This window comes from Aphelocoma coerulescens, chromosome 4, assembly GCF_041296385.1.
Source record: "Aphelocoma coerulescens isolate FSJ_1873_10779 chromosome 4, UR_Acoe_1.0, whole genome shotgun sequence".
Lineage (NCBI taxonomy): Eukaryota > Metazoa > Chordata > Aves > Passeriformes > Corvidae > Aphelocoma > Aphelocoma coerulescens.
In genome coordinates, this window is record NC_091017.1 from 1,185,846 (window position 1) to 1,212,812 (window position 26,967).

General features: G+C 44.5%; 1 protein-coding gene across 2 annotated transcripts; it reads left to right on the forward strand.

The window, feature by feature from the left end:
* Window positions 1-1,592: 1,592 nt before the first annotated feature.
* G3BP2 (G3BP stress granule assembly factor 2) lies at window positions 1,593-25,625 on the forward strand. 2 transcript variants are annotated; one of them, XM_069012359.1, is made up of 12 exons: window positions 1,594-1,788; window positions 9,026-9,144; window positions 11,303-11,384; window positions 12,432-12,605; window positions 13,500-13,590; window positions 14,487-14,589; window positions 16,107-16,287; window positions 17,255-17,353; window positions 21,147-21,249; window positions 21,513-21,641; window positions 21,832-21,950; window positions 22,711-25,625. In XM_069012359.1, the coding sequence occupies exons 2-12, from the start codon at window positions 9,050-9,052 to the stop codon at window positions 22,981-22,983; spliced, it is 1,449 nt and encodes a 482-aa protein (XP_068868460.1). In that variant the 5' UTR covers window positions 1,594-1,788; window positions 9,026-9,049; the 3' UTR covers window positions 22,984-25,625. The 2 variants fall into 2 exon arrangements, with proteins under 2 accessions (XP_068868462.1, XP_068868460.1); XM_069012361.1 differs by lacking the exon at window positions 17,255-17,353 and having other exon boundaries at window positions 1,593-1,788.
* Window positions 25,626-26,967: the final 1,342 nt, after the last annotated feature.

Here is a 26,967-nt window from a genome sequence, read left to right on the forward strand (position 1 = left end):
CCTGGTGAGGACCAACAGCCAAGAACCAGAACTTCAAACCCTTGAAACACTGCACCCACAAATCAGCTCCCAGCCTAAGTCTGCCTTCCTGATGGTTACTGGTAGGGTTTGGCACTGTTTGGCTTATTCTACATAACCAATTAAAGCAATTTTAATTGCAACTACAGCAAATGGGCACAGAAAGTATCAAGATCACCCGTTCCAAAAACTAGTTTATTTCATTCTAGGGAGACAACGCCTCTCACATCACAGTTTAAATCAAGAGCTTTGGGGATTTGATTTTCCTTATCAACTAAAGAAGAAAATTAACCACGCAGCACATGGCCCAGAGAGTTCTTACTCTGTTGGGCAACAAAGAACCCTTCAGCCAGGTTCAGTCACCAAATATCCAGGTGGTTACAACAACCATAGCCATCAGCAGTTCCCTGATCCGCACGAGGACCTCAGCCTGCAGTCACCACACACCCCCAGCTTTACTCCAGCCTTGCCAAGCACAGCCATGCACACCAGGGCTTTGCATCCCTGACTCTGCTTCTCCCCTCAGCCTACCCAGCAGCATGCTGGTGCTACAAAACTGAGCTGGAGCTCACTCACAACTGCCCTAGATAGTAAATGCGCAAATCCTCTTACACCTCATTGCCCACGAGCAACAAAACAAGTCTGAGAAAAGAAAAAAGTCCTTCTTGTAAACCAAAGGCGTTTAGATATTCAAAGATTAAGAAAGGTTCTCCCCCTTCCCAGCAGTGATGATGCAAGGCCCATTCGGGGCCACTGCAGACACACACCTGAACTCACCTGATATGTTCAAGTTGGGCACAAAGAGACTCTCTGGTCCTTAGCAAGAAAAAATGAAACAACCAACACCAGGTTCTTCCACAAACCAAAATTTATTTCAGTATTTCCATCCTTATATATACCACCCCTGACAAAGAAGGTGAGTTGCTTCCAAAAGAGATGTCTGACACACCCCAGCTGTCCTCTTGGAGACACAAAATACCCCAAGGGGGCAAATTCTGTCACCCTGGAAAGGCGTTATTTAGTGTTTGAGCTGCAACCATAAATTGCTTTTTGTTTCAGCATAACTCAAAAATGTTTCTATTGCAGTGAAAAGCCGTAAACTTCTAACTGAGCAATGGGTGGGGCCACAGCTCTCCGCAGACCCCTACTGCATCCCAGTACTGACCGCACCCTGGCTCTACAGGCTGGAGACCGCCGTCCAAGTGAAACAGCTCCGGTGGGCATCACCAAGGGGGTCAGGAACCAACTCATCCGGCTAAGCTCCGCGAGGGGCACCGATGCCTTGGGGCCAAGGTAAGGGCCGGACACACCTTGAGAAGAACGGGACCAGTTAAAGCAGGCGCAAAGCGCGGGGCCCGCTCGGCGCCCTCCCGCGTCCCCGCTCCCATCACTCCATGAGCCTCCCCCCCTGTCCTGGCCGGCGGGAAATAGCGCGCTCGCGCCTGACGTCACTGCGCCAGCCCGGTGGTGATTGGCGGAGAGCTCCCGGGGACGCCCCGCCCTTCCCCTGGCTGCCCCGCCCTTCTGCCCGCTCTGCGCAGGCGCGCGCGCGCACGCAGGCACGCACGGGAGCCGAGGTCGCCCGCCCTCCCCCGCCCGCCCGGCTGTGACACCGCCGCCGCTGCCGCCGCGCCCCGTTCACCCTGTGCCGCCCGCGCCGCGGGACGCGCCGCCCGAGGGACACGCTCGCCGCGCCCGGCTCCGCGCAGCTCCCGGTGGCGTGGGCGAAAACGCGCCCCGGCCCCGCGCACCGAGACTTTTGTCCCTTAGGTGAGCGGCGTGGGGGGCGGGGGGCAGGGTAGGCCCCGGCGCGGGCTGTGTTTGTGTGCGGGGGGGAGCGGCCGTTCAACGGTCGTTGAGGGCAGCGGCGGGAACGGCGCGCGCGGGGCTGAGGGCAGCGGCGGGAACGGCGCGCGCGGGGCTGAGGGCAGCGGCGGGAACGGCGCGCGCGGGGCTGAGGGCAGCGGCGGGAACGGCGCTGAGGTGCTGAGCGGGGCAGCGCCCTGAGTCCCGGCTTTGCCCTTCGCCGCCCGCCTCGGCCGCTGGCTCCCGGCTCGGCTCGGCTCGGAGCGGGGGGGCGGCGGCTTTTGTTCGCCGTCACCTTGGCGGCTCTTCCGCCTCGCCCCGCGCGGCGCGAGGAGGCCGGGGAAAAGCGCCCCCAAGCCCCGCGTTACTCGGTGCTGGCTGTGGTGTTGGGCCCTGTGGTCGCCGCTTCTCATCTCACCTCATGGATCGATCGCTGTGCAGGGGGCTCCAGAGGTACGTGGGCTTTGGCATGTGCAGGGTGCTGCTCCGGCGGCCTCGCTCGTCCTGCTGAAGCGCCTTTAGCTCCCCATCCTCGGCTCAGCGAGCCCCTCTGCTCTCCTACAAGTTACTACTGCCATGGAATCCTGGCTCTAAGGACTGTCCCAGCTCTGCAGCCCTCACTTTTCTGCGCTTCCCCTTTCCCCAGTCGTAACCTGGGTGCTCTCGTTGCACACAGAGTGAGATCGCAGAAGTTGTTGTGAGGCACATTTTATTCTGCATAGCTGGATGCCATGAGTAGATCTTTTCTGAGCTGCTCTCATTTTTCACCTGAGTTGGGCTCATTGTGTTCTCAGGCTTCTGCCTTCCTTCCCCTCGGAGGTCACTGCCGTTCCGGTATGGGTGCCCAGGAGCATCGCTGCAACAAATCTTTTAAATCCCTTGGGTAGCTTGGTGAGCCTGGATCTTGAGCTTGGTGCCAGGTACTACTGCACTAAAGAGCTGTCACAGGATAGAATGAGACGATATGAGATTATTGTTTAATTTCAACCAGAACGTCTTAGTCAGTCATGCAGATTTTGTTATTGTGGCCTTCCATGATGGTTTGAAAATTTCCAAGCCTTCTGTATGTTTTAGACACATTAGGTTCAGTGTGCAAATGTTCTGCTTTCATACAGAAAGAAGTGTAAAGATGCCCAAGGTACTTTTGAACAATTGAGAAATAGGGGAAGTTATATTAATCCATACCCAAATTTCTGAACGCAATATGGCTGCATTACTGTAGCACTGCGTGTTAGCACAGGATTTGTCAACTTGGATTCTGAGCTGAGAAGTTGTGGTTGCTGACAAACTGGTGTTGCTTTACTTCTGGAGTTGATGTATCGTTCAGGAGGCGTTCTGTGTCCGTTGTGATTGTGGGTGTGTGTACAGGACCATACCTCCCCTAGGAAAGCTTGTCATTCTTAAAGATTCCTTCTTGTGAACCCTGGTTGCTTGGACGTCAGAAACATAATCTTGGTTTGCCATTGGAACTGTTCTTGGAATAGTCTGCTTGGCAGATGTGGGCTTGCTGTGTGAAATTATGATCTGCGTCTGATGATTTTTGCATTAGGAGAGTAAAATCTTTTCTGTGAAAACTAGCTTAAACTGAAGAGAAAACCAAATGTCCATCATCTGCTTAGCTGCCGATGTCCATATGAATGTTTTCCTTTATGGAACTGAAGTTTCCAATTAAACATCGATTCTCGCGCTTGAGATTATTTCCCAGCACTGAAAATGCAGTGAGGAACCACTGTATCTTAAGGCACAGTGCTGGATTTGAGTCTTCTGCTGTAGTAGTTATGGCACAGGATGTCACTGCTTTTGAGAGCATTTAATAAATAAAGAACTGTGTGGCGACTCAAGTGACATGAAAAGATGAATATGTCAGACTAATGGACGTATCTGATGAGACACTTAGGAGAAAGGCGCTGAACCTGGGCTTGGATGATGACACAGAGGTGGAATGGCTTCCCCAGAGCACGTTACTGTTGTTATTGCTCTTTGGGTGGGTGTTGGCCCTTTCGGACTGCACAGCTTATTTGCCCAGAGGATGGTCCCCTATGGCAGCCATGTGCCTAAGATACAGGGATTAAGCTCCTCCCAAAAACCACAAACCAAAAACCAAACCAACGTCTCAGGAGGGCTTGAGTTGAGAGAACTGCGTGCTGTGCCTTCGAGCTCAGCCGGTTTGGAATGTAGCACACAGGTAAAGGAGATCATAAAGTAAAAGGATTCTGGTAGATGACACATGGTTGCTGCTCCTTGCTGCGCTCTGAGTGCTGACCTTGCACAGGATGAGGGGAGGTAGTGTCAATACTGGAATGTTGTTTGGGACTTTTGATTGCCCTTTCAGGACTTTTTTCCCTGCAGTCACTGCTACTTTACTTTCCATGGGGTACCTGCCAGCCTTTGCAGGGCTGTGCTCCAGGTGCCCTACCTTGGGCAAGCTGGGCTACCAGTTTGGATTTTTAGCTTTATTCACGATGTGTGGCAGTGATGGCATCTCAGAGTCGCGCTTATGGACTGCAGGAGCAGCCACGCTCTGTCAGGCATTATTTTTTGCTTGTCTAAAGTAAGAAGCACAGTTAAAAAGTGATAATCTGGGTTCAGGAGAAACCTGCCCAAGACTGTGAAAACTGCTTTCCCCTTCCCTTCTGCTTTCCTTCAGCTCCAGTGGTGTGGGAAGTGGCACTGTCCCTTGAGGCTTTGCTTAGTGTGCCCGCTGTGTGGGGAACATCTTCCTGATTTGCCAAAACATTTTTCTCAAATTTATTTTCATTTTAAGTGGTGTATTTAAATCTGGTTAGTGACTTGGATGAGTTGCAAACTTGTGGATGTACAAACAAGCCATACTGTTGCAGATTTATATAAAATGAAAGCTTGATGTCTGTGTGCCTTTAGTTACGGACAAATTGTTCTATGGATGAATTTTCAGAGGATGAAATTTGCTTCTCAATAAAACAAAATTTTATTTGCTTATAGTTTATTATTAAAACAACTGGTGAGGCCCACAGCTCCCTTGCAAAGCTCAGAAGTTTCTATTGATGGAAGCTATGTTCAAGTTCAGGTGACACTTTCTTCAGCTGCTGTCAGAATTCAGTTCAGCCTTTTTTTTTTTTTTTTCCCCCAAGTTGAATTGATGAAACATCTAGACAACATCACTACTGTTGCTCTGTCTTGAAAGAGGGTGAAGGACTCTGAAATACCTCTTCAGGCACAAGCAAAGGCTTTGTGCCAAAGTTTATTCTCTGGATATCTAAATTTGAGCACGTAGGCCACCATTCTGTAGCTCAGTCATGGCCTTGGGTAACAGTGCTTTGCCACAGATGACGAGTTACGTTTCTGCTTTCTACAGGGCAAGGGAAATAATAATAATAATAATAATAATAATAATAATAATAATAATAATAATAATAATAATAATAATAAAAGAATGTTTATATATATTATAGGGGAAAAAGGCTTTGCTAGTGTCAGAGCTGCTTATTGAGCAAAATGCATACCAGGGGACATTTCACTACTCAACAGGTAGTGGTCTTCACTACTTCCTCAGAAACAAATTGCTGCTGCCCTCTTGTGCAAACTGATTGATGATGATTTGGGGCTTGGTTTCTCGTTGGTTTTTTTTTCATTTGGTTGAAGAAGAGACAAACACAGGTTAATAAAGTTTTGTGTGTAAAGATGATTACAGGTTGAATCAATTTGCATGCTCTTGAGTGTGGACTTGAGAAATGATTGTAGTTGATTCTCACATACTTCAGCACAACTGTCTCCATGTGGGCTGTATTTCATCCTGTTTGCCCTCAGCAGTTTCACCTCGTTGCAAAGGCTGACTTCTTGCTTTATTTGTTATGGCCATCAGAAGGTGTTAGGTGAATTTCTGTACTATGCAGTTGCTCTTCGGAGGAAATTATCTTTTCTGCTTTTGTTTGCTTATTTTTGCCTGCGAATAACAAATAATTTCTGTGCCAGTTTTCTCATTGTTTTTGTTCTCTTGAAAGAAATCCTGCCTGTAGGCTGCAGTTACTGTTATAAACTTGAATTGCAGCAGTTGAAGTTGCAAGAAGTATTGCACTGGCACATGTGCATGTTCTTCAGTTTTGGAATCAGGTTCCTCACCTCTGAGTCTTGTCTTGGGAAGAAAGAGATTCCATGTTGCATTTTGCCTTTCAGCTTGCAAGTATGCTGCAAAATATTTTGTGTGGCTCCTGATTCTCCTTGGTTGAGGAAAGCACTGGAAATCCAGGGTGCCTTCCTGGTAACAGAGGAATCGGAAGTAGTGGACAAGGTGGATATTGAACCTTGTCAATGAGTTGTTGTGTCAGCTGGATGTAAGTAGGACTGCCTGTGGATAAGCAGCAGCTGCATGGGTGTTCCTGTTACCCTGTCCATTGTGCATGGTGAAGGGATTTTTTTAACAGTACAGTTGCACAATAAAGAAGCCAGCAGATAAGTGTATTTGATTTCTGGTGATTGCCACCTCAGTGCTGGGATCTCAGACTTGCAGCAGTATTTTGTTTCTGGCTAGAGTGTGCACAAGTGCCTTAAGCCATAAGTTCTCATTAAGACCTTTCTCAATGGCTGTTCAGGCTGATCTGAGAATGTGGCTTATTTCATTCAGCTGAGAAGAACGCTCAGATTCTTCTTTCTTAGTTTGTTATTCACTGACTCTTGAGAAAATGGAAATAGAGCTTTTATAGAGTATGGATATCGATGGGACTTCCCGTGGTGCCTAGTAAGCCATGGAGATACCGTTCTTTGTAAATTTGGCCTGTTTAAATTGTTGATGCTCATGCCCTGACTTTAGGCTTACATTTCACTGGTGTCTTTACCTCCAAACCCCTTGGGCCTGCTAAGGCTCGGGTCCTTGACTTTAGGGAGGTACTATACTAATTGGGACACGTGGAGACTAATCTTTTGCAGACCTGGTTTCATGGCATCCATGTTGCTAGCAGGGAGTACCTCTGGTTTTACTTTACTGCCTTTTAATGACGTGGGAGACCTGAACAGTTCATTAAGGTGCTGCTATTCCTATTGAGATCTTTCAAGAAATAATGAAAGGAAGTAATACTGAGACAGGTGAAGAATTGTACTGAGACATCCTGTGAAATTATGTGATCATGTGATGTAAATCAATGGTGCTGTCACTTGAAATATGGAAGAGGTGCACGGTGCTCCTCTCTGTGAGGAAATAGGACAGCTTCCAATGAAGAAAAGATGTAGTGTGATACAGATCTCCTGTACTGTAATGCCTTGTCACAGATTATTGTTTTGTACCCAGAGGCATCTTCAGTGTTCATTGAGGTATGCCAGCAATTTGTTAACAAGTATACTTTGCTTATTGTTATATTCTTATGAATGTGTGGTGGCTATCATCTGCTTTTTAACACGTTCTTTAAAAAATCCTGATGAGGCTCTATCCTTGTGTAGTCTCCCAAGTGCTCGTGGTGAAGATCCTCTCACCAATTTTGTGTTCATCATCTGCTTGTGAGGCAGGGGAACATTGTGAGGCAGGGGAACAAAAAAAAAAATAGTCTCACCTGTAGAAACTGAGATGTCCTTCTTCCCTTAAGGCTGGTTTCTAAGTAAAATTTCCTTGTGCATGCTATTGCTGTAGTATGACTTGTGTTGGGAAGATCCTCAAATTGCTCATATTTTGTTGTCTTTCCTTTGCTTCCACTTTGAACATGCACAGGGCTCAAACCTTTGGTGTCCCTTAGTATTTTGACATTTGGTTTTGTGTCTCATTAGCACAATTGCTTCTTCTAGGGCTTCCTGTGAGGCAAAAGTAATACTGTGTTCCAGAGTCTTGGTGGGTTATATTAAAGGGTTTATTTAAAAATGATTTTGGATAACCCTATCATAAGTTTGCTGATTTCTTCTCTCCAGGTTCAAGACTTGTGTTTCAGGCTTTGCCTTCTGCCTTACCTGCACATTTTTGAGACTGTTGTTTCAGGTGTGATTCCTGACTAACTGCATTTAGGAACATACCTTGGTATTGTCTTGTGGCTTGGATTGCTGGCTTAAGATAATTTTGGTTGTCTGTGAAGTGTAAACTATTTGACCCAGGTATGTGGGCTTTTTTCTTCAGGGTTCCGTTATGATGCAGGATCTGACACGTTCTTGGCATTGTTCCTGTGTGTGTTCTTCCTTTATTACAGGGCATTCTTAAGATGAGGTTAATCTCCCAGTTTCACTTCACATGCTTTATGTGCTGTCTGGCTGTAATTGTAAAGAGCCTTTTGTTTGGCCCTTGGTTTAGATAGATGGGTCAAGGTTATTTTGGTAAAAACCAAAAATCTTACTCTAGGATTATCTCCCAAATTGGAAGCTTGGATTTTTGACTTGTTCTTCTTTGCCTGTTGCCTTGCCTACACATTAATTTTTGGAGAGAGAACGTGGATGAAGCATCTGTGTGAGAGCTGGAGGGAATTTCATGATCGCAGACAGTGGTAGTCTTAGGTGAGCTGGCAAAAGCAACATGTTGGGTGCTGGCAAGCCGTCAAAAAATCTTTTAGAGTACTGAGAATTATTTTTTGACATGGATGATCTACAGGACAGTGTGGCTAGGTAGGAGCATAGCAGGTTGAACCAGGTGACCCCTGGAAGTCCTTTCCAATTTAGATGATTCTATGACAAAAGTGAAATGCAGTTAGGTTGGACAACGTGTACCTAAGACTTTGGTCATCTGTGAGGCACTAAGGTTTCCCTTCCCAGTCTTCATGGAGTGTGAATCCAGCCCACATGGTTACTTCACATTGGTGCTTCCGTTTTCATCTTACAGATGTGACAGTAACCTTTTGAAGCAGAGGTACCACCTGCCTTAAGAAAGTGTAGTCTGTTTGCTTTGCAGGGCTGTTGAACTGGGTTTTTTAAATATTTGTTGGCCAAAGGGATAAATAAATGGTGCAAGAGATTTTTAACAGGGTTTTTGTTTGTTTGTTTCAGAGTGTATTTTGTGATTTTCAAAGCACTTGTTCTGTAAGGGACTTTGTATCCACTGTTCCCTTTTCATCAAAGTAATACATGAATTGACTGAAATTTTCTTATTTACTCAAAAGAGATGGGAGAGGGTGTCCTGAATTGGTTGAGTGTTTTCTAGTGAATTAAGTCCTCATATGCATAATTGTTTCGATTCTAATACCACAATGTTAATCCTTTTATGGGGAAGTTGTGATACATAGGGGTGCCTTCAAACTAACATCACTATTTTCAATTACAGCGTTTGACACTGAGTACCAAAGAAATGGTGATGGAGAAGCCAAGTCCCCTGCTCGTAGGGCGGGAGTTCGTGAGACAGTACTACACTCTGCTAAACAAAGCTCCTGACTTCTTGCACAGGTAACACTTGTACTCACCAAGTGATAATGGTTTTGAAGAAAAGTGTGTCCTCTTGGTTGTAAATCAGACATTCTTTTCTGACTATGGGAGAAAATGGACCTGGCTAACTTTTGGGCTCTTGGAAAACCTCCTGCAAACTCCCTAGGCTCTAGAGCCAAGTCAGATCATGTGGATGTATGGCATGTTATCAAGATATTTCCTCTGTGGAAAAGTGTGCTGCTTCTACAGTGATAAAATGGTAATGTGGACAGATTGCAGAAGTACCTGCTGATGTTGGGAAGACTGGATAAATACTCCTGAGCAAGCTCCCCTGGTGCAGGTGATTGTGCTCAGGAATATTCTCTGTCCACTTGAAAGGTGTCACCAGTGTCGCTAACAACAGCGTTTGTGGAATTTCTCTTAAATACCTCTGCGCAGAAGAGTCCAAGAGGTTTTGGTCTGGGTTGGTTTAATCTTAACCAGTTCTGGAGCTGCTTGTATGAAATGTTTTCTAGCCACTTGCAGTCTCTGCCACCACTGCCCCTTTCTTCTGGTCAGGCTCAGATGTGGAGGACATTTGCCTTTGTGTTCTTTGGCTGCATCTTGTTTGTGAGTGATGTTCTTCAGAGGGGGCATCTCATACTCCCTCTTTCTCTTTTTGTTAGTCTGAACAGCAGCTTGCTCTCTGCCACAGAAAGATTCAGGTTTCCTTGGTTTCCTGGTGCTTGATGGGCTCTTTGCAGCAGTGAGGGAGTTTGAACAGCAAGGGTTAAAGTTACTGTTTCATCCTACTAAGAGCCTGAGAAGAGCACATAGGATCCTGTCATTGGTCATTATCCAAAGCTTCCCCAGGCCTTAGGAGCAGCAGAGATCAGTTTGCCCTCTAAATGGGTGTTACTCGGTGTAGTTGGATACCTGTTGCATTTCAGTTGAATTTGTGAGGCTTTTCTGGCCCCTTAACCAAAAATCTTTAATTCCATCTAGTTGGGGACTCTGCCACCCAGTGGCTTTGAGCAGTTCCTTAAAAGCACATTAAAACTCTTGGTCCCCTGGGAAGGCCCTTAGTAAGAACTGCTGACTTTCAGAGAGATTGCTTTGGAATTTAGAGAGAAGTGTTTTAGAGAAAAGATGTTTTCCTATCTGCTTGTGCACTGCTTTAGCTAAGTGTCTGTATTTCCTTGCTGTTAGGAAGTGTTGGACCATGCTCAAAATCATGATTATGTGGTTAGTACCAAAGAAAACAATCTAATATTTCCCAGACTTTTTTCTGGACATAGTCAAGGGAGTAAAAGTATTGGGCTTGTATTTTCACAAAAGTAGGACTGAAAAGAGTTTCTTAGTTCAGTGGAATAAACCAAATGGCAAACGTGGAAGTTCTAGGGTTTAATTCTGTACACCGACCCTCTGCACAGGCTTGTTTAAGTAGAGAGAAATATTTAGTATTCTTGCCACTCTGTGTGACAACAAGTTTATAGAAGTACTTCATGACAAGTTTATTTCATACATACCATACAAGGGTGGATAATAAAGGTACGTATTAGCATCTGGACCTCATGGTAATCACCCCGAAAGCAAAGCATGCTCCTAAATAAAAACACAGAGTGCTACGATGTTTTTTTGTCTGATCTATTAATATAAATGTACTGAAAATATCAAGCATTTCTCACGTGCTTTATAAGCTGACAATAACAATCCAAGTCAAAACAGACTATTCTAGGCTCAAAATGTGGAAATGGAATGAAAGTGCCAAAGAATCTCTGAAATGTAGGAAAAGTATTGGAAGTGAGTGTGCATATTTAAATATCAAAACCACGAGCTCAGTGCTGGCCAAGGCTGTGAAGAGAACGGGGTTCGGAGGAGTGGCAGGAGGGTTGTGTCTTGCTGGGCTGATGCCTCTCTCAGAGGCAGGGGATTCTGAGGGTGAGGAACCTCCCAGCCAAAATGGCCACCTTCCTTAGAGGAAGCAAGTGAAAGGTTGAGGTTGATTTTGGAGTTTGCTACGCCAAACTCCTCGGGCAAATTGCAGTGCTGAATTTTAAGTTTCTTCCTGTATTCTTGGAGTCTCTTGAATCTGGTGAAATTTCTGATGCATTGAGCTCTACAACTTTTGGCTAAAATACTTTCTGGATTTGGTTCTATTTTTTTCACTTCTGTGACTTTTACATCTCTTTGCTTGCAGGTTTTATGGCAGGAATTCTTCTTATGTCCATGGAGGACTGGATGCCAGTGGGAAACCACAAGAAGCAGTGTACGGTCAAGCTGTGAGTATTAAAATTAGTCCTGTAATCCTCATTAATGTTTGGAATAAATCAAGGTTTTTTCTTTACCAGTGCCTTAGACTTTCTTACCTGGTGAGTAATGGATTGTGACACTGCTTCCATTCAGATACAGATAGGAACTTGGTAGCTTGAGGGTTTTTGTTTGCTTATTTCTGCTTTCATTGATAGTTATGTTTGGTTCTTCAGCTTTGCATCTGGGCTGCAGAAAATACCTTCAGGATGGGAAACAAAATCTAGAGGACCTGATAGATTTGTGCTATAAATGTACCTTATTTCAGTTAGAAGTAGTTCCTCAAGAAAGGACTGATCTGTGTGAGTTTCATGAAATTCTTGTGTGAGTGGAGTTTTGTTAAAGTGAAACATAACTATCTGAAGAAGTGGATGAAGTGAATTGAGAGTTGCTTTGGTTGTACTGCATTATCAGAATTGTCTGTCACCTAAGGACATCTCTTCACATGACAGCCACATCTTTGAGCAGTGTGGCTTTTAGTCCAGGGCAGGTTTGGTTTCTTCTCCTTTCACCAGCAAAATCTCATTTGGCTTACAAAAATCTTGGCACTGCAGATGTTCCCCACTCCTGTGATGTTTGGTACTTCTGACAACATATAAAGGGTTGGTTTGGGGATGTTTTTTTGTTGTTTTGGGGCTGGCGTTTTTTTGTTGTTGGGTATTTTTGGAGGTTTTCTTTATTTTTATAACACAATCTAAATCCTGTTCCTTTCACGGGCCCTTAAAAAATTGAAGTCTTAAAATAGGTCATAGATTTTAAAACAGCTGGAAAAATTGATAGCAAGTTGTATGCTGTTTGACTGCTCTGAGAAATACTTGAATCCTAGTGCAAAACTTCAGATTAAAAACTAGGTGAGCTCAGGAAGACTGTTCTCAGTGAAAGACACTTCTTGGTTCCTGTATTTATCTTTTGAGCTTCAGGGGAGTGTTCTTTTGGGGTTAGTTGAGACTCAGGTAGGTAAAAGGTGTAAAGTTCTGTACAGAATACACTGCAGCTAAAATGTGTCTGTCTCCTTCTAGGAGATACACAAGAAGGTGATGTCACTGCAGTTCAGTGAGTGCCACACCAAGATCCGTCATGTGGATGCTCATGCCACTCTGAGTGATGGGGTGGTTGTGCAAGTCATGGGAGAGCTGTCAAACAATGGGCAGCCAATGAGGAAGTTCATGCAGACGTTTGTGCTTGCTCCAGAAGTAAGTATGTGTAAGACTGTGGCAAACTTCAAATAACGATGGAAAAAAGCTGGCCTCATCTGTAGCTACAGTTTGTCATATTGGGACTAAAAATAGGATCTGGCTTTGAAACTTGGTCTGGAGGATGTCGTTGAATGTGTCACAGTGTGTGAGTGCAGAGAAACTGGTGTATTGGACCCATCCTGAGCCGTTTTATTTCCGTGGACTTGAAGTGTTGGAGCAGTAATACAAAGAAAATTGAAGCTTGCATTTGGGAGCTGCCGTTGGCACAAATAATTTTTTAAAAGATAAGGTTCAGCTCTGTAGATCAAATCGCTGCTGTAGTTGTGTACTTTCAAGTCTAATGGCAAATGTGAGTATGGGTTGCACAAATTACTGCTCAAATTTAGCTCTTGGTGAGAGCAAAGCTGTGTACAGGTAGAAGATGCCTTGTGTTCTTTCTACTGCTTTCCTCCCACTTCATCACAAACTGTGTGGTTGGTTGGAGATGAATCTTTCAGGTTCATGTTGAATGTCTTGATTGTTTCCCTGCACAGTGCTGTAAGCATACCGCCACCCTGTGAAAGTCCAGGGCTTTTATTGTAAAGTTTTTGTAATAGGGAAAATTGAAATTCCTCAATGAAACTGAGGGGCTGTATACTTAGTTAGAACCTATGATTGATGTGACTTAGCAAAATTAGCAGATTTTATTCTGCTTGAAACCTCCTTTTCCATTGGGCAGAAGCTACTGTTAATTGCTTGCTTAGAGAAAAAAAAATAACTCAGCAAATAACTTCAGTGACATAGTCCTATTGCAAAATGTCCGTGTGTACTGCAGAACACGTCTGTGGTCCATCCTTTTGCTGCCTGCTGGCGTTCCATATATGCTAAGCACCGCATGTTCCTCTTTTACAGGGATCTGTTCCAAACAAGTTCTATGTCCATAATGATATCTTCAGATATGAAGATGAAGTATTTGGGGATTCAGAAGGAGAACTTGATGAAGGTGAGAAGGATTGTACATGTAGGGTTTGTGTGGTTCTTGTTCCTTTCTCCTTTGTGCAGAGCTGCCAGAAGTGTCTTGTGGAGATGCTGGGATGCAAAACTGTCTTGCCTTCTCGTGGGCACAGAGCTGTTGTTACTTCAGCTCTGCTCATTCAAAACATTCTGGAAAATGAAGGTCCTGTAGTAGTGCCGTGTTCGCTGAAGGGCTGAACTGGCTCACGGAGGGTGAGGCTTGACAGAGAATGGAAGCAGTGAGCAACAGGACTTCTGCTGCCATAGCTGTGTCAGGCACACTTGTGTTCAGTGATCAAACAAATTTTTATGGGATTTGAAGAAAAAATCTAATTGTTTTTCAAATATGACACATTGCTACTTGGGGGCTGAATTGAACCTGAGTGGGTTTTTTTCCCTCTGTTCAGTGAGGCAGAGCAAATCAGAGTGTAGCCAGAACATATATACATGCATTCACTGGGCGGTTTTTCTGGAATTTGTTCATCTGGATTCTGTGGAACAACGCATTTTAGGCAATCATCCTTGTATTTGAGGTTCATCTTCTTAGTCTGAGGCACTGAGATTTATGAGCTAATAGTGCAATCTTTCTCTTTTACTGCCACCATATGAAAAGCACCTGCTGCTTTAAAAGATCCTCAAAACCTCCTCCCAGAACTTCCTAGCAGCAGTAATATGTCTCTGGCTTCCTCTTTTTGTGAAAATTGTAAACAGCCAGGCCTCTTGACTGAGAGGCAGGCTCTTCCATCTTTTTTTGCAGCTAATTTTACCATGTTTTGTTGAAGCTTTATTTTGATTGCTACTAATTTAATATGCTTTTATTATAACTGTAGCTCGTGTACACTTGCGAGATGTGTAAGAGTTGACAAGTTTTTGTTTTTGTGTCAGAGTCTGAGGAAGAGGTGGAAGAAGAGCAGGAGGAAAGACAACCATCACCTGAACCTGTGCAAGAGAATGCAAGCGGCACTTACTATGAAAACCATCCTGTAACGTAAGAAGTCCTTTGTATTATATGAAGTTGCTTTTTTAATAAAAACAGCAGACAGTTGTTTTGGCTTTAGGTTCTGGATGTGATTTAATAGGTAGTTTAGGAGGATACACTTAGCCTGATAGGGATCTGTTAAGTTAACATTACATTATTTTGAGACATTGCTTCTTTATTGAAGAGAGGAAATGGGGTATTTTTCTATGTTTGTTAGTTATTTTCACTTCTGGACTCAGAAGTGAGGTGAAAAGGGAGCGACCGACGTGTATGTACACACTTAACAGAATCTTTGCAATTCAGACTTCAAACAGTACATTGATATGATGTCATTTATGTCTCAGGTGCGTTAACAAAGGGATGGTTGATCACAGAATCACAGAATAGTTTGAGTTGGAAGGGGCCTTTTAAAGGTCATCTAGTCCAACCTCCTGCACTGAGCAGGGACCTCTTGATGTGTTACTCAGATTTGGATATCACTTGGAACTGAGAGAAGTATCTACTTTTTGAGAGGCTGCTGTACCAGCTGTATTGGAGGAATAGGTCTCTGACCTGTGTGTCTGCTAATCTAAGCAAGATTAAAGAAAAAAGATATTTAGGATTTTGTAAGAAAAATACAAAAAACAACCAAATAATCTCCCGCAAACACAAAGAAACAAATATCACCAAACCCCTGTGCTTTTTTTGAAACAGGAATGGCGTAATGAGGGCTGGTTCCCTTCTTAAAAAAAAACATATATGGCATCACTAGACAATACATGCTGAGTGCACCAGTGATATTGCTAAGCACAAGTCACTTAATGCTTTTCATGAGAAATCTGATGGAAAAGTGGAATCTGCTGGAATTCTGGCAGTGGCTTGCTCAAGATAATGCAGGAAGTTTTGGATGCCTGAAAGCATGAAGTCAGGTCTTGTTTTGGGGTTACTGTGTCATTTGGAAAGAGGCACTGTTCTTCATAGAGTCACTTGGGCATGTGGTGATCTGTGGCAGGAGCTGTATAGACGGTGTCTGGAGGTTGGTAGGATTTTGGGGTGGCTGAAGAGAGAAGAAACTCAAATCCCTTACCTTTTAACCACACAGAGCAGAGAAGAAGTTGCATGTGATTTTTTGTAAATGGCACTCACAGCTGCTTTGGTAAGGAAGCTGTATAGCACTTTGGTAAAGAAACAGTAGGTTTCATTCCAAAATGGGCTTTGTTTCTTTGTGTAGCTTAATAATCCATTGTGTTTGTATTCTTTTAGAAGCAGCAGATCTTTAGTTGAGCATCTCTTCTCCAGGGTTAAATGGCTGGGTGATTGTCTGCAGAGAACTGTAGAACATGTCTTTGCTTCAGCAGAAGTAAACTCTGGTTTTGTACCCAGTATGGGAGTACGGCTTCACTTCTCACTGTATTGTATCCGTACAAACCACGTTGTAGCAATTAAAGACACAATGATCTTTACCATAGCAGAGCTGTTACAGCTTACAGAATGTGGTAAAATGCAAAGTAATTGGTAAGCTCATAAAATGCATTTGACTTTTGTAGCAATGGGATAGAGGAGGCACTTGAAGAATCTTCTCATGAACCTGAGCCAGAATTGGAATCTGAAACAAAAGCTGAGGAGCTGAAAGCTGAAGTAGAAGAAAAGACCCTTGAGGAACTAGAAGAGAAATCTCCATCTCCACCTCCTGTAGAACCTGTTTCGCTACCGCAAGAACCACCAAAGGTTAGTTACAAGTCATATCTGTGCTACTAAGTGCAGATGGAAACTGGATTGGCCTTTGAACTTTGCCTTTTTGAGTGGCTAAACTGGTACCTCTCTTTGGTGTCGTGCTGTATGAACAGCTAGGCTTGACCTTTGAGCTTGTAAAAATGCAAAGTTTCAGTAAAAAAGGAAAAAAATGTTATTTTTAAGTGCTGCTTATCACGTACTGTAGATCTTATGCTCTGTTCGTAAAGTGTGTGTGGGTATATGCATGTGTAGACGTTTTTAGATGTGGAGTTAACATATGTTAAGAAAACACCTGGAGCTACCACCACCAAAAATATCATACAATGGGAACCGCTGCTCTTCCCCTGAAAAGAAATGGAACACACTGACGCTTGCAAAATTGCTGCAGCATAGGTTCAAAATCATTGTGGGGGCACTGTCTGTCTCCTTAGAGGCGGGATGCATAATCTTAAAAACCACAGTGCTCACCATGTGTCCTCTGGTGTGGTTACACCTGCGGGCTTGCAAAGTGCTGGGAGCAGCCAGGGAGAGCTGGAGCGAGGTCATTTTCTACCTCCAGTATGTCTCCTGTATTTTTTTTCCCCAATCCTTTTTCTCTTCTCCATTTTTGGTTGTAACTTCAGGCATCCTCTTCCTTTCTTTGTGCAAAAGACACTTAACACTACAGGGTTTTTAGTCCTAGGTTTTGTTACCTGATGGAAAGCAGTGATGTGGAAATGCTGAGGGCACTGGGCTCACTCAAGTAGTGGTAGTGGGCACGATACACGGCTCATTCCATGCCGTTGGAATCCACAGACAGCTGGAGCTGCAAACCCTTCTGTACCTCCATTGTAATGCTTGCACAGCCATTATTTAACAGTCAGATATGAACCAAAAGTATATTTTTAGCAGACAAGTTTCCCTGTAGGAATGTCAGTGGTTTGCCATGATTAGTAGCCTAGGTCTGTTGCATTTCCTGCAGGCTTTCTCTTGGGCTTCAGTGACCAGTAAAAACCTGCCTCCTAGTGGTACTGTTTCTTCCTCTGGAATTCCACCCCATGTTAAAGCACCAGTCTCACAGGTAACCCATCTGTGAACACCTTGGATTGTCTCATTACTTCTGCAAACTGCTTCAGTTTTTTAAATTAACAGATCAACTTGTTTGACTTAAATTGCACAAATTAATTGTGTCTTAAATGTTAATGCACTCACCTCCTTGTCGCAAGCAAAGGCACGAACACGTAACAGGTGTAACTTTGGGTGATGGTAATGTTAAAATCTGTTCTTGTGGAATCAGGAAATCACTGCTGTTTTTTTTACCTAACTTAATGGCATATGGTTTGGTTTAAAGGGGAAACACCAATTCCCCACAAAATGTTACTTTTCTCAAGCGTGTTTGAAAAGGCATTGTTGGAAGAGGCCCAGCAGTAAAAAGAGATTGCACCATTTCTGAGGTGCGAGAGTGCCTTGTAAGGCTAACATCCACAGAACTATGCTGGATTTCATTATCCATGGATAATTAGCTTGTCACTGAACCCTGTACCAACTTATGACTGTGTGAGGAATGGAAGGATTCACATTTCCTTGCCAGGACAATGCTATCTTCCCATTCCTAGGTTAACTGGGTGAGGAGGGAAAAGAGGAGAGCAAGTTTGACCTGGTGACAGCTCATGTCCTGCACATGCTGAGGTGGTGTGAGACATTCTGAGACTCTCAATTCAGCTTCCTCCATTTGTATAAAAAGTGCTCAGGCCAAAAAATGTGTCTTTTACCCCGGCATATTGACACGGTGTGCCAGAGCGCTGTATCTTGAGTTGTTCCTGTCCAACCTTTTTGAAAGACTGGAATTTTCAGTAGAATAGTTGGGTTGCTGCAGCTGTTGTTCTTGCACTGGTTTCTTCTCAATTTTGTGCTAACAGAGAGAACCCTGTCTAGGATGGCCTTCAGCCAAATGCATGTTAAAAAAGGAACAGGGAAGAAAAAGAGAAAAATGAAAGAAAACTAATCAAACAAACCCCAACACCTTACATGGTGTTGCTTCTAGTCTGCTGGGACTGTCATGGACATCAGATAAAGGCTGGGAAGATAGATAATGAGTTGGGAAGTCTGTCTTTCATCACTTTAAGCAGGGTTTTGAACCCTTAGGTGGTAATCAACCTGTGAAAACTGTGGGTTTTCTAGTGCAGAATAGATTTTCCTTAAGCAAACCAAAATTGGTTTTAGTTTATTTGCCACAGACAGGGTGGATGGTTGTAATGTGGCAAAAATCATTTCAAATGGTCTGTCCAAGAGAGCAGCAGATACCTTAAACTCTTCTGTGTTGCCTCTGCTGCTTGTCGTGCTTTGTGCCTTTTGATTACTTTTGCTTTGACTTTAAGTAATGTTGTGTGGAAGTTTCTGAACAATACTGACACGGCAAGAATTTCAACTCTCAGCTCTTCTGTAGCCAGAATTAGTCAGTTCTGAGCTCCTGTTCTTGAACACATTTTAGACACGGTGTGTAGAAATCTGGTAGAAGAGGCACCTAAACAAGGAGCTGCAGATCAGTAGCAGCTTTTTCCTGTTCTCATGAATCCATTAGATCCAGACACTGTACATGTAAACGAGGACAGAAGATGCCCTGGTGGGTGGATGGGTGGCTCCTTTGGGACGCTGTTCTAGCTGGTGTCGGTGATGTTACAAAGAAATAACTGCCCTGCTCATTCCTTTCTCTGCATCACTCTAGTTTTCCCTTCCTCTTCTGTCAAGTTAAAAATACAGCCCCTGTAGTGTTAACTCCTCAAAGGACTGCACATGTACTGTTCTGGATATAAACTGGTTCAGGGCTGTTTTCCTTACAGCTGTGGAGTGAAACAGGTCAGCATTTCTTTCTCTTCTTCTAATTGTAGATGATTAGACGTCAACCCGCCTACCTTGATAAACTGGGACTTTTCCTTATAGCATTTTCAGTTATTTTTATCTCCCATTTTTTTTACTGCATTGTTTGTCATAGGGCTGCAGAGGGGCAGGGGCAGGCAGGGCCTGACTCTTGTCTCTTGGGGTGAGTCCCTTTCCCTCCCCATGTGAGCTCCTGAAGAGAAGAGACAATGCCACCTTTTCCTTAATGGTTGTCAAAGCTCCACCAGGCTGAGGTTTGTGGCATACTTCGCTCCTGTAGAAGTTGTCTCTTGAACTCCTTACTCAGTGTCTTTCCGTCCACTCTGTGCTTGCTGGGAAATGCTGGGAGATGTGAGTTGCAATGAGCTGCTGCTTTGGCTGTAAATGGCAGCCCTGATCTGGAGTCTTGTGGTGCTGCTAATAGTGGCAGTGTTTTGGGGAGCGCAGTTCTGCACAAGGGCTTTCCTCTTGTGGCACTGAGGCAGACTTTCTCTCTACAAAAGGATGGTACTTAGAAAACAACCAGAGAGATCAGCTGTCTGTGCGCTGGGTGAGAAGTTCAGTGAAGCACAAGGCAAGCGGGTACAAGTTCACTGTAACTTGGGATCTAACAGCAGGACATCAGTGACTTAGCAGGTCTTGGCTGGGGCTGACAGAAGGACTGAGTTTAAGCCCGATAGCCATGAGTATCTATGAAATGGGAGTCTGAAGGTATCGAGTTCTGCTTTTGAGGTGTAATTTTGATGCGTTCAAGATGTGTAAGAGATGGCAGAGGAGCTACAATGACTCACAAGGAAATACAATGGAACAAGATTTAACAGGAAGGCTGATTTTCTGAGCTTGTTCTTGGAATTGAAAAAGTGATCCTAGAAGTGTTGTGGGAACAGACTAATGCCTAGCTTCATAGAGCACAAGTGATAGGAGGGCTGAGACATCAGTTTGATCTGTAATACTTGCATGTTGCATACACTCTTTTTCCCCTGGGACATACTCTGTCTGGAACTGCCAGTTGTCCTGAGTCCTTAAAGGACAATAAGGGAGATGTTTAATATAAACTACTTCTTCCCAGCAGTCTGGGCCTGTAGCTGTTCACCTTGTGTTTAATCTTACTTGCAGGCTACTCGTGTATTTTTATGCTCCTAAGGATAATTTTGTTTTTCTAAGATAAGAACCCAGCGCACCAGCAGCTGCTTAACTGTTGTACAGAAAACGGAATTTAAAACATATTGGGAATTGCTTCAGTGACCAGCAGTCTGCATAGAAACATTTTTAGAGTTTCGTCTATCTCGCATAAAGCAAATTTTTTGCTTGCGAAAAATGGGAATGAATGTTCTAGTACCTGAATACAAAGGGTGTACTTTGAGCATCATGGTCTTGACATCAGGAAAGTTGAAGCATATCCTAAGAGGTAGTCTGTAGAAATTCATTTCAGGAAACACTTACTACGCTTCTGAGGGCTTTTGTTCTCCTTTTTCTTTTTGGTAGTTTTCATATAGTTGTTCTTCACTGGAGGAAAATAATTCCTTGGGGACTTGGGCAGAACATGTGATTTGCCCATCTCTTTGTGTTCATCTTGGACTGCCTCCTAATCCAGGAAGTTTGAGCTTGGCATGAGGAAGCTTTATACCCTCTACAATTTAAGTGAGGCTGAGGGATTTGTGAATAATGGAATGTTGGGGTCTCAATGCCTGGTCAAACATGGAAAATTCACATTAGCTGTGCTTTGGGGAGATGCTCTGATTGAGAGACGTTTGCTTTGCACCTTTTAACACTGATAACTGAACACTGCAGTCCTGGATTGGTACAGAGGAATTTAGACAGGTGAAAAAACCATTCCCAAACACATTGACATTGATGTCTATTTTCCAGAGTTTGTTTTGTGCATGCCACTTACCCATGTCTTGTGTTGTGGGGGTTTCTGTTTTGGTGAGTTTGGGGGTTTGGGTTTTTTTTTTTGACTGGGCCAATGTTAAACAATGCATGTTCTCCTGTTTTAGCCAAGAGTGGAAACTAAACCTGAAGCTCAGTCTCAACCTCCTCGTGTTCGTGAGCAGCGTCCCAGGGAAAGACCGGGTTTTCCACCGCGAGGACCTCGGCCAGGTAACGTGGATCAGCTTGTGTGTCTGCCAGGGATGGGTTAATGAGAGGTGTGTGCTGGACAGGCTTTGTCTGTACCTGTGTTGTGTTTGGCTGATCATTAACTGCCTGTGCCTGCTGCCTTCAACTAGAAATGAGGGAATATGATTTGGAGGCCAAGTTGGCTGGAGTGAATGTGCTTGGTGCTGCCCCTAGATCTGTTCATCCAAGTTTACATGCATCTTCTAACCTCAGTAGTTCTACTTTCCTCTTTGTGTTGATGGTAGGGAGGGGAGACATGGAGCAGAATGAGTCGGATAATCGTCGGATAATTCGCTATCCAGACAGCCACCAGCTCTTTGTTGGGAACTTGCCACACGATATTGATGAGAGTGAACTGAAAGAGTTCTTCATGAGTAAGTAGTGATTCCAGCTGCAGGGGCTAAGATGGAAAAAACTGTGTTAAAAAATCACCTAACACTGACTCGGACTACACGGGTAAGCTTTTATATGGTGCCACACTACTGATGTCTGGAATGAGCAGAGGGGTGGTAGAGCTGGCACTGCGGCTTTGGATAAAGTGTCTCTTCCCTTGTGTTTCTCTAGGCTTTGGAAATGTGGTAGAACTTCGCATAAATACTAAGGGAGTGGGAGGAAAACTGCCTAATTTTGGTTTCGTGGTATTTGATGATTCTGAGCCGGTCCAGCGAATTTTAGTTGCAAAAGTAAGTACTGGCATTGGGTACTGAGTATCCCCTTCCAGGGTGGACTGAAAGCCCTAAACCACAAGTAATGTGGGCCATCCTAGTTTGCATTGCCATTGGCTTTGGCATTCAAAAAACAGCTGAAAGAAAAAGAGAGATTTGGCATACCCTTTCTGTCAGCTAAGCTGTGTAGCTTCAAAAGCTGTACCAGCATTCTTCAAACTGCATCATATGGAATTTGGATTTGCTACCTCTACACAAATACTTCACACAGACCTTAGCATTTACTTTTAGAGATCCTTTAGCTGCAAGTGGAGCAGGTAACGTTTTGAAGGGCGTCACATGGATCTCTGAATTCCGCACCCTGGGGTCAAGAGAAGGGAGCAGGGTTATTTGCAGTTTTGCTTTGAGGAACTGGAGGGGAGAAAGCAGCAGTTTTCATTTCTGCGATGTGGGAGTGAGACCTAGTAGAGCAATTCTTCGGGAACCTCGACTCTGAAGCGAAAAGGCTAAAGGTGGCAGTGAAGAGGCTAAAGACAACACTGCTTTTGCTTGAGACAGACACTTTAATTCCTTGCATGCCCAAGTGAATGTAAAAATGGTGTTCTATAGGGCTACGGTTGTACGCTGCAGGGAACCCTTAACAGGTCACGTTTGTTTTGGGCGTGTACGTGAAGGAAGGCTGGGGCCTGCAGCCAGTGCAGAATTTTCGTGTGCCTTGTATGGAATGGACTTTGTGCTGTGGTGACTAACGTGTGCCTTGACCGCTTTTCCCCATAAGCCCATAATGTTCCGGGGTGAGGTGCGCCTGAACGTGGAAGAGAAAAAAACCAGAGCCGCTCGTGAGAGAGAGACGCGCGGCGGCGGCGACGAGCGCAGGGATATTCGCCGCAATGACAGAGGCCCGGGGGGGCCCCGTGGAATAGTGGGTGGTGGCATGATGCGGGACCGTGATGGAAGAGGACCTCCTCCACGAGGTGGCATGGCACAAAAACTTGGCTCTGGACGAGGAACCGGGCAGATGGAAGGCCGTTTCACTGGACAGCGTCGCTGAAATCTCCACTGTGGGCAGACAGTCTTGGCAGTGGTACATTATCCATCGTGTTTGCATTCTTGTTAATTTTTTTTTTGGCTTTGGAATGTGACACAGCCCTTCTGATCGTTTCTTTGATGTGAAAACATCCTTTGGTTTCCAGTTTAAATTGAGGTGGACATTCTTTCCCCAGTTTCACAACAGGAGTCACACTTTTAATTTATAAATGTAGACTTGGAGAATTGAGGACTAAAAATAAGAAAAAAGAAAAAGAAACAAAAAAAAAGACCAGTTAACTATCTGCAACAGAAGTGAACTAAAGGACATGCCCAATAGAATTCAGGTCCTTTCAGTCAAAAACCCTCTGCTGCACATTTTGTGTAAGTGTTACCGTTTCTGCCTACTACTGTTGGAAACACAAATAGTGCAATTTGTGCAATTGGAGAAGCTTGCCTTTTTTTTTCCTTCTTAGAACACTTGGCTCCAAACAAACTCGTGTTTACGCACTCATCAAAATGCACTAATGGGTCCTCTGAACTCATTTATACTGACAGCTGCAGGAGGCATCGGAGGGAAAACCTTCATCCTCTTACTCAGACAGAATAGCTTGGGGAACGATGCGGGCATCTGCTCTGCTTGCTGTGACCAACCTCTGTACACACACAAACCTTAATAAGACTACACCTTTGTTCCAGAAGGAATCCAGTTAGCTGTAAACTAACCAGAACCCAGAGTTTCCAAGTTGTAGCCCTGAGTACGCAACAAGTCTGGTAGCTCACGTCAGATTTTTCTATCTGCCCCTCTTCAGTGCAGGGATGGCTGCTCAACACACTCCTCCTTCCCCTTCCCCCTTCGAGAAGCGTTGTACAGTGAAACTTGTCTTGACTGTATTTGAGTTCTCTGGTAATGTAATAAGCATGATGGTGCCTTCTATGAATACATCATTCCAGTCTTGCTGGTGATTTTGTACAGTATAGTGTATTAAGTACTGTGCTGCAAAGCCAAGCGGCTGCAAAGCATTTAAAGGAAATAATTGGAAAATTGTATTAAAAAAATTGCAGTATCTTTCAATGAGTAAACGTTGCTAAAACGATCATCAACCTTGCTCTTCAATTAACAAGTTCGCCTGGTTTTTCTGCAGTGGTGGGGAAGGGAGGATGAAGGCATCCAAGTAGTCTCCAGGTTGTCTCTTCTCTTTAATCAGTGTCAGAGTTAAAAAAAGTGGAGTTCCAATCTCTCTTGGACATGAATTTCAGAAGTCAGTCCAGAATGGTGGACGCTTCTAACCAGCGCGTAATGGGGAGACCTAAGCATCCTTTGTGAAGGTGAGCTTATCAAACGGGGATACTGCAATTTTCAGAGAACTAAACAGCAGCTCTTAAGTTCTTGCATTTTCCAGTTGCACTTTTTTAAAAACTTGTACTCATTTTGCACATAACTCTCAGCTGAAGTTGACACCGATGTGGCTCTGGCCCAACGGATAGAAAGGAGGCGTCCTCTTCTGAAGTTTGACTGGTGGGTTCTCCGTGGAGAGGTGTGTTTCTGGATGTGCATTCCCGTAAGCCGCAGCTGCAACAGGCAGTACAGGCAGGCCCAGTGCCAGGGCTTGTGGCGAGCTCTGGCTCAGGAGCAAAGGGGGTGTTTGTGCGTGCGTCCTTGCAAAAGTGTGACTGCCTGCAGCTGCTTGTGAACAGCGAAGACCTCAAATTAAACAATGGCAATTTCACGCAAAAGCAGGGAGGGCATCCTGACAGTCTGTCTCTGGATTATGCAATTATTTTCTGGGTTCAAGTAAGGTGGAAGATTTTGCACATCTTTTCTGATACACTAGGCAAGGTGAAGTGGCATCTGTCTGTTCTCTCCCAGACTTGAGGTCTTCTGTGTTCCATGGTAAGTCTTGCACTATTTTCATACCCTTTTTTTTCTGGGACACATTTCTACCAGTTGGCATTTTCATATTTCAGGTTTTTTGTTGAAGGTCTTGCAATTTCAGCTGTTACCTGGAAATCTGTAGTACTTGAACTGCTTGCCACACAACTCCACTCATTAGGTTTGAAGCCCTCGGACAAATTGCTGTCATCAGTTAGCAGTTTGCCACCAGTGTGGTTTGTGTAGCCTGGAGGTTTTTTTTCCTTCTGTAGTACTGTGGTTTGCTGCCACCTAATTCGTTTGTATGGCAAATGGCACTGGAAATAACCGACAACACAAGTGGAGTAGTAAAAAGAGCTCCTGAGCCATTCTGCTTTTTGGCTTGCTTCTTGTTTAAGTGACACGAACCCTTGGAACATCATCCAGAGAAGTTTACATGGTGATAGCTCACCTGCTGTACTGTGGACTCTTATGTGTTCTTGACCCTCTCAATAGTAAATGTACCTCTTAGAGCAAAGGAAGGGATTCACTGACCATTACTGTTAGTCGCTGATTTGTGAATGGTGGGAGTATTTTGTCATTACGGTTCTATTTCAACAAACTTGGCTGACCATCTTGGCTTTAGTAGGTATTCGAGACAGTGGATTACCATCTTTATTGCTGTAACGTGTCAAGCATTATATGCTAGTAGATTCTAGTTTAATTGTTGCAGGTGGAAAGTATTTTTACTTTTAAGTTTCCATTCTGAATGTGTTTTGACTAAACATACCAATAAACTACTGATGTCTGCAGCATTTATCCATGTCCCTAATTCTCTTGCATGCAGGCGGCTGTGTGCCCTGGCACCCCTCGCTAACAGAAAAGCTTGTAAGAACATCGTTGCTGACCTGGCCAGTGACAGTGACAAGCTGCAGCAGCACAGCATCGTGTGCTTTGAAGTGTTTGACTTTGGTGGCTTCTCTCACCCTGGGGTGTGCATGGCCCAGGGAGGACGTGAGCTTTTCTGAGATGTGTCCCAGCTGGGATTCCTCCACACCCTGCCAGGCTGCAGCATCTTGCTGCAGGATATAGCTTAAATGGATATTGCAGTGGTGCTGGGAGGAATGTGAGCTGTCTTTAAAGAAAACAGACTGGAGTTGCTTGCTCTCCACTTTGGTGCCGCTGAGTCTTGATGGTGCAGAAGTGATTTCCCCCCTTTTGTTACTTCTTGTGTTCGTTGGCAGTTACCCAAAAGGTTGGTAAAAGGGTTATTCTTGCACTGCTCATAGATAAGGTGTGGCTGAGTCATGGAATCTCTGAAGTTCCTGTTAGCTGCTGTTGGCTGTGTCTTGTTGAGGGCCTGTCTTGGCTGTAATATTTCCTGATAAAAGGGCAGTTAGGAAGTGACTGAGAAGTAATGTAGTTGTGTGAGTTGAAATACTGGAATGAAAAAACTGGATCCTGTAGAAGTCCCAAAGCCAGAGTTGCCAGAAACTCCTCAGAGGAGCAGCCTTGACAGCTACAAGATCTGCTTATCTCCAAAGATCTCCAGAGAAACACAATCCCCTGTGCCACCGGTGCGGACCTGCAGCACTCAGACCTTGGTGCCTTGAGTTGTGAGGTAAATTGTGCAGGTTCACGTTATCTGGGGCTGAGGGGAAGGTCAGGAGATAATGGTGTCTGAAACCACACAGGGCCAGACAGGATCTGGTATTGGTTATGCCATGAAGTCTTGCATATTTCAAATTGTACAAGAGCACCTTTTATCAGCATTGGAGCTGACATGACAGCTTGTAGCGGAGATAAAGGAAATGCCAGGACAGCTGAGGGATGTCACAAAGCGACCTGCGTTGGGAAGTGCAGTGTGTGTGTGTGTGTGTGTGTGTGTGTGTGTGTGTGTGTGTAGGAATTAAAGCTGAGCAGATTTTGCAAATACTGACGTGATGTTCCTCTTGGCTGCCTTGTTGCAGTGCAGGCTTCATTGCAGGCCTGTCCCTACCATTGGAGTCCCTGAGTGCCCTGAGAGGTGACATTTAGGAGTTAAACCAGAAGTGGTACAATGGGGCAAAAGGACCTGGAGGTTCCCTGCCCACAGCAGCCCTTTGGGCTCTGCAGCCCTCACGGCCAGCAAATCCCAAAGCGCAGCTCCACAAGTGC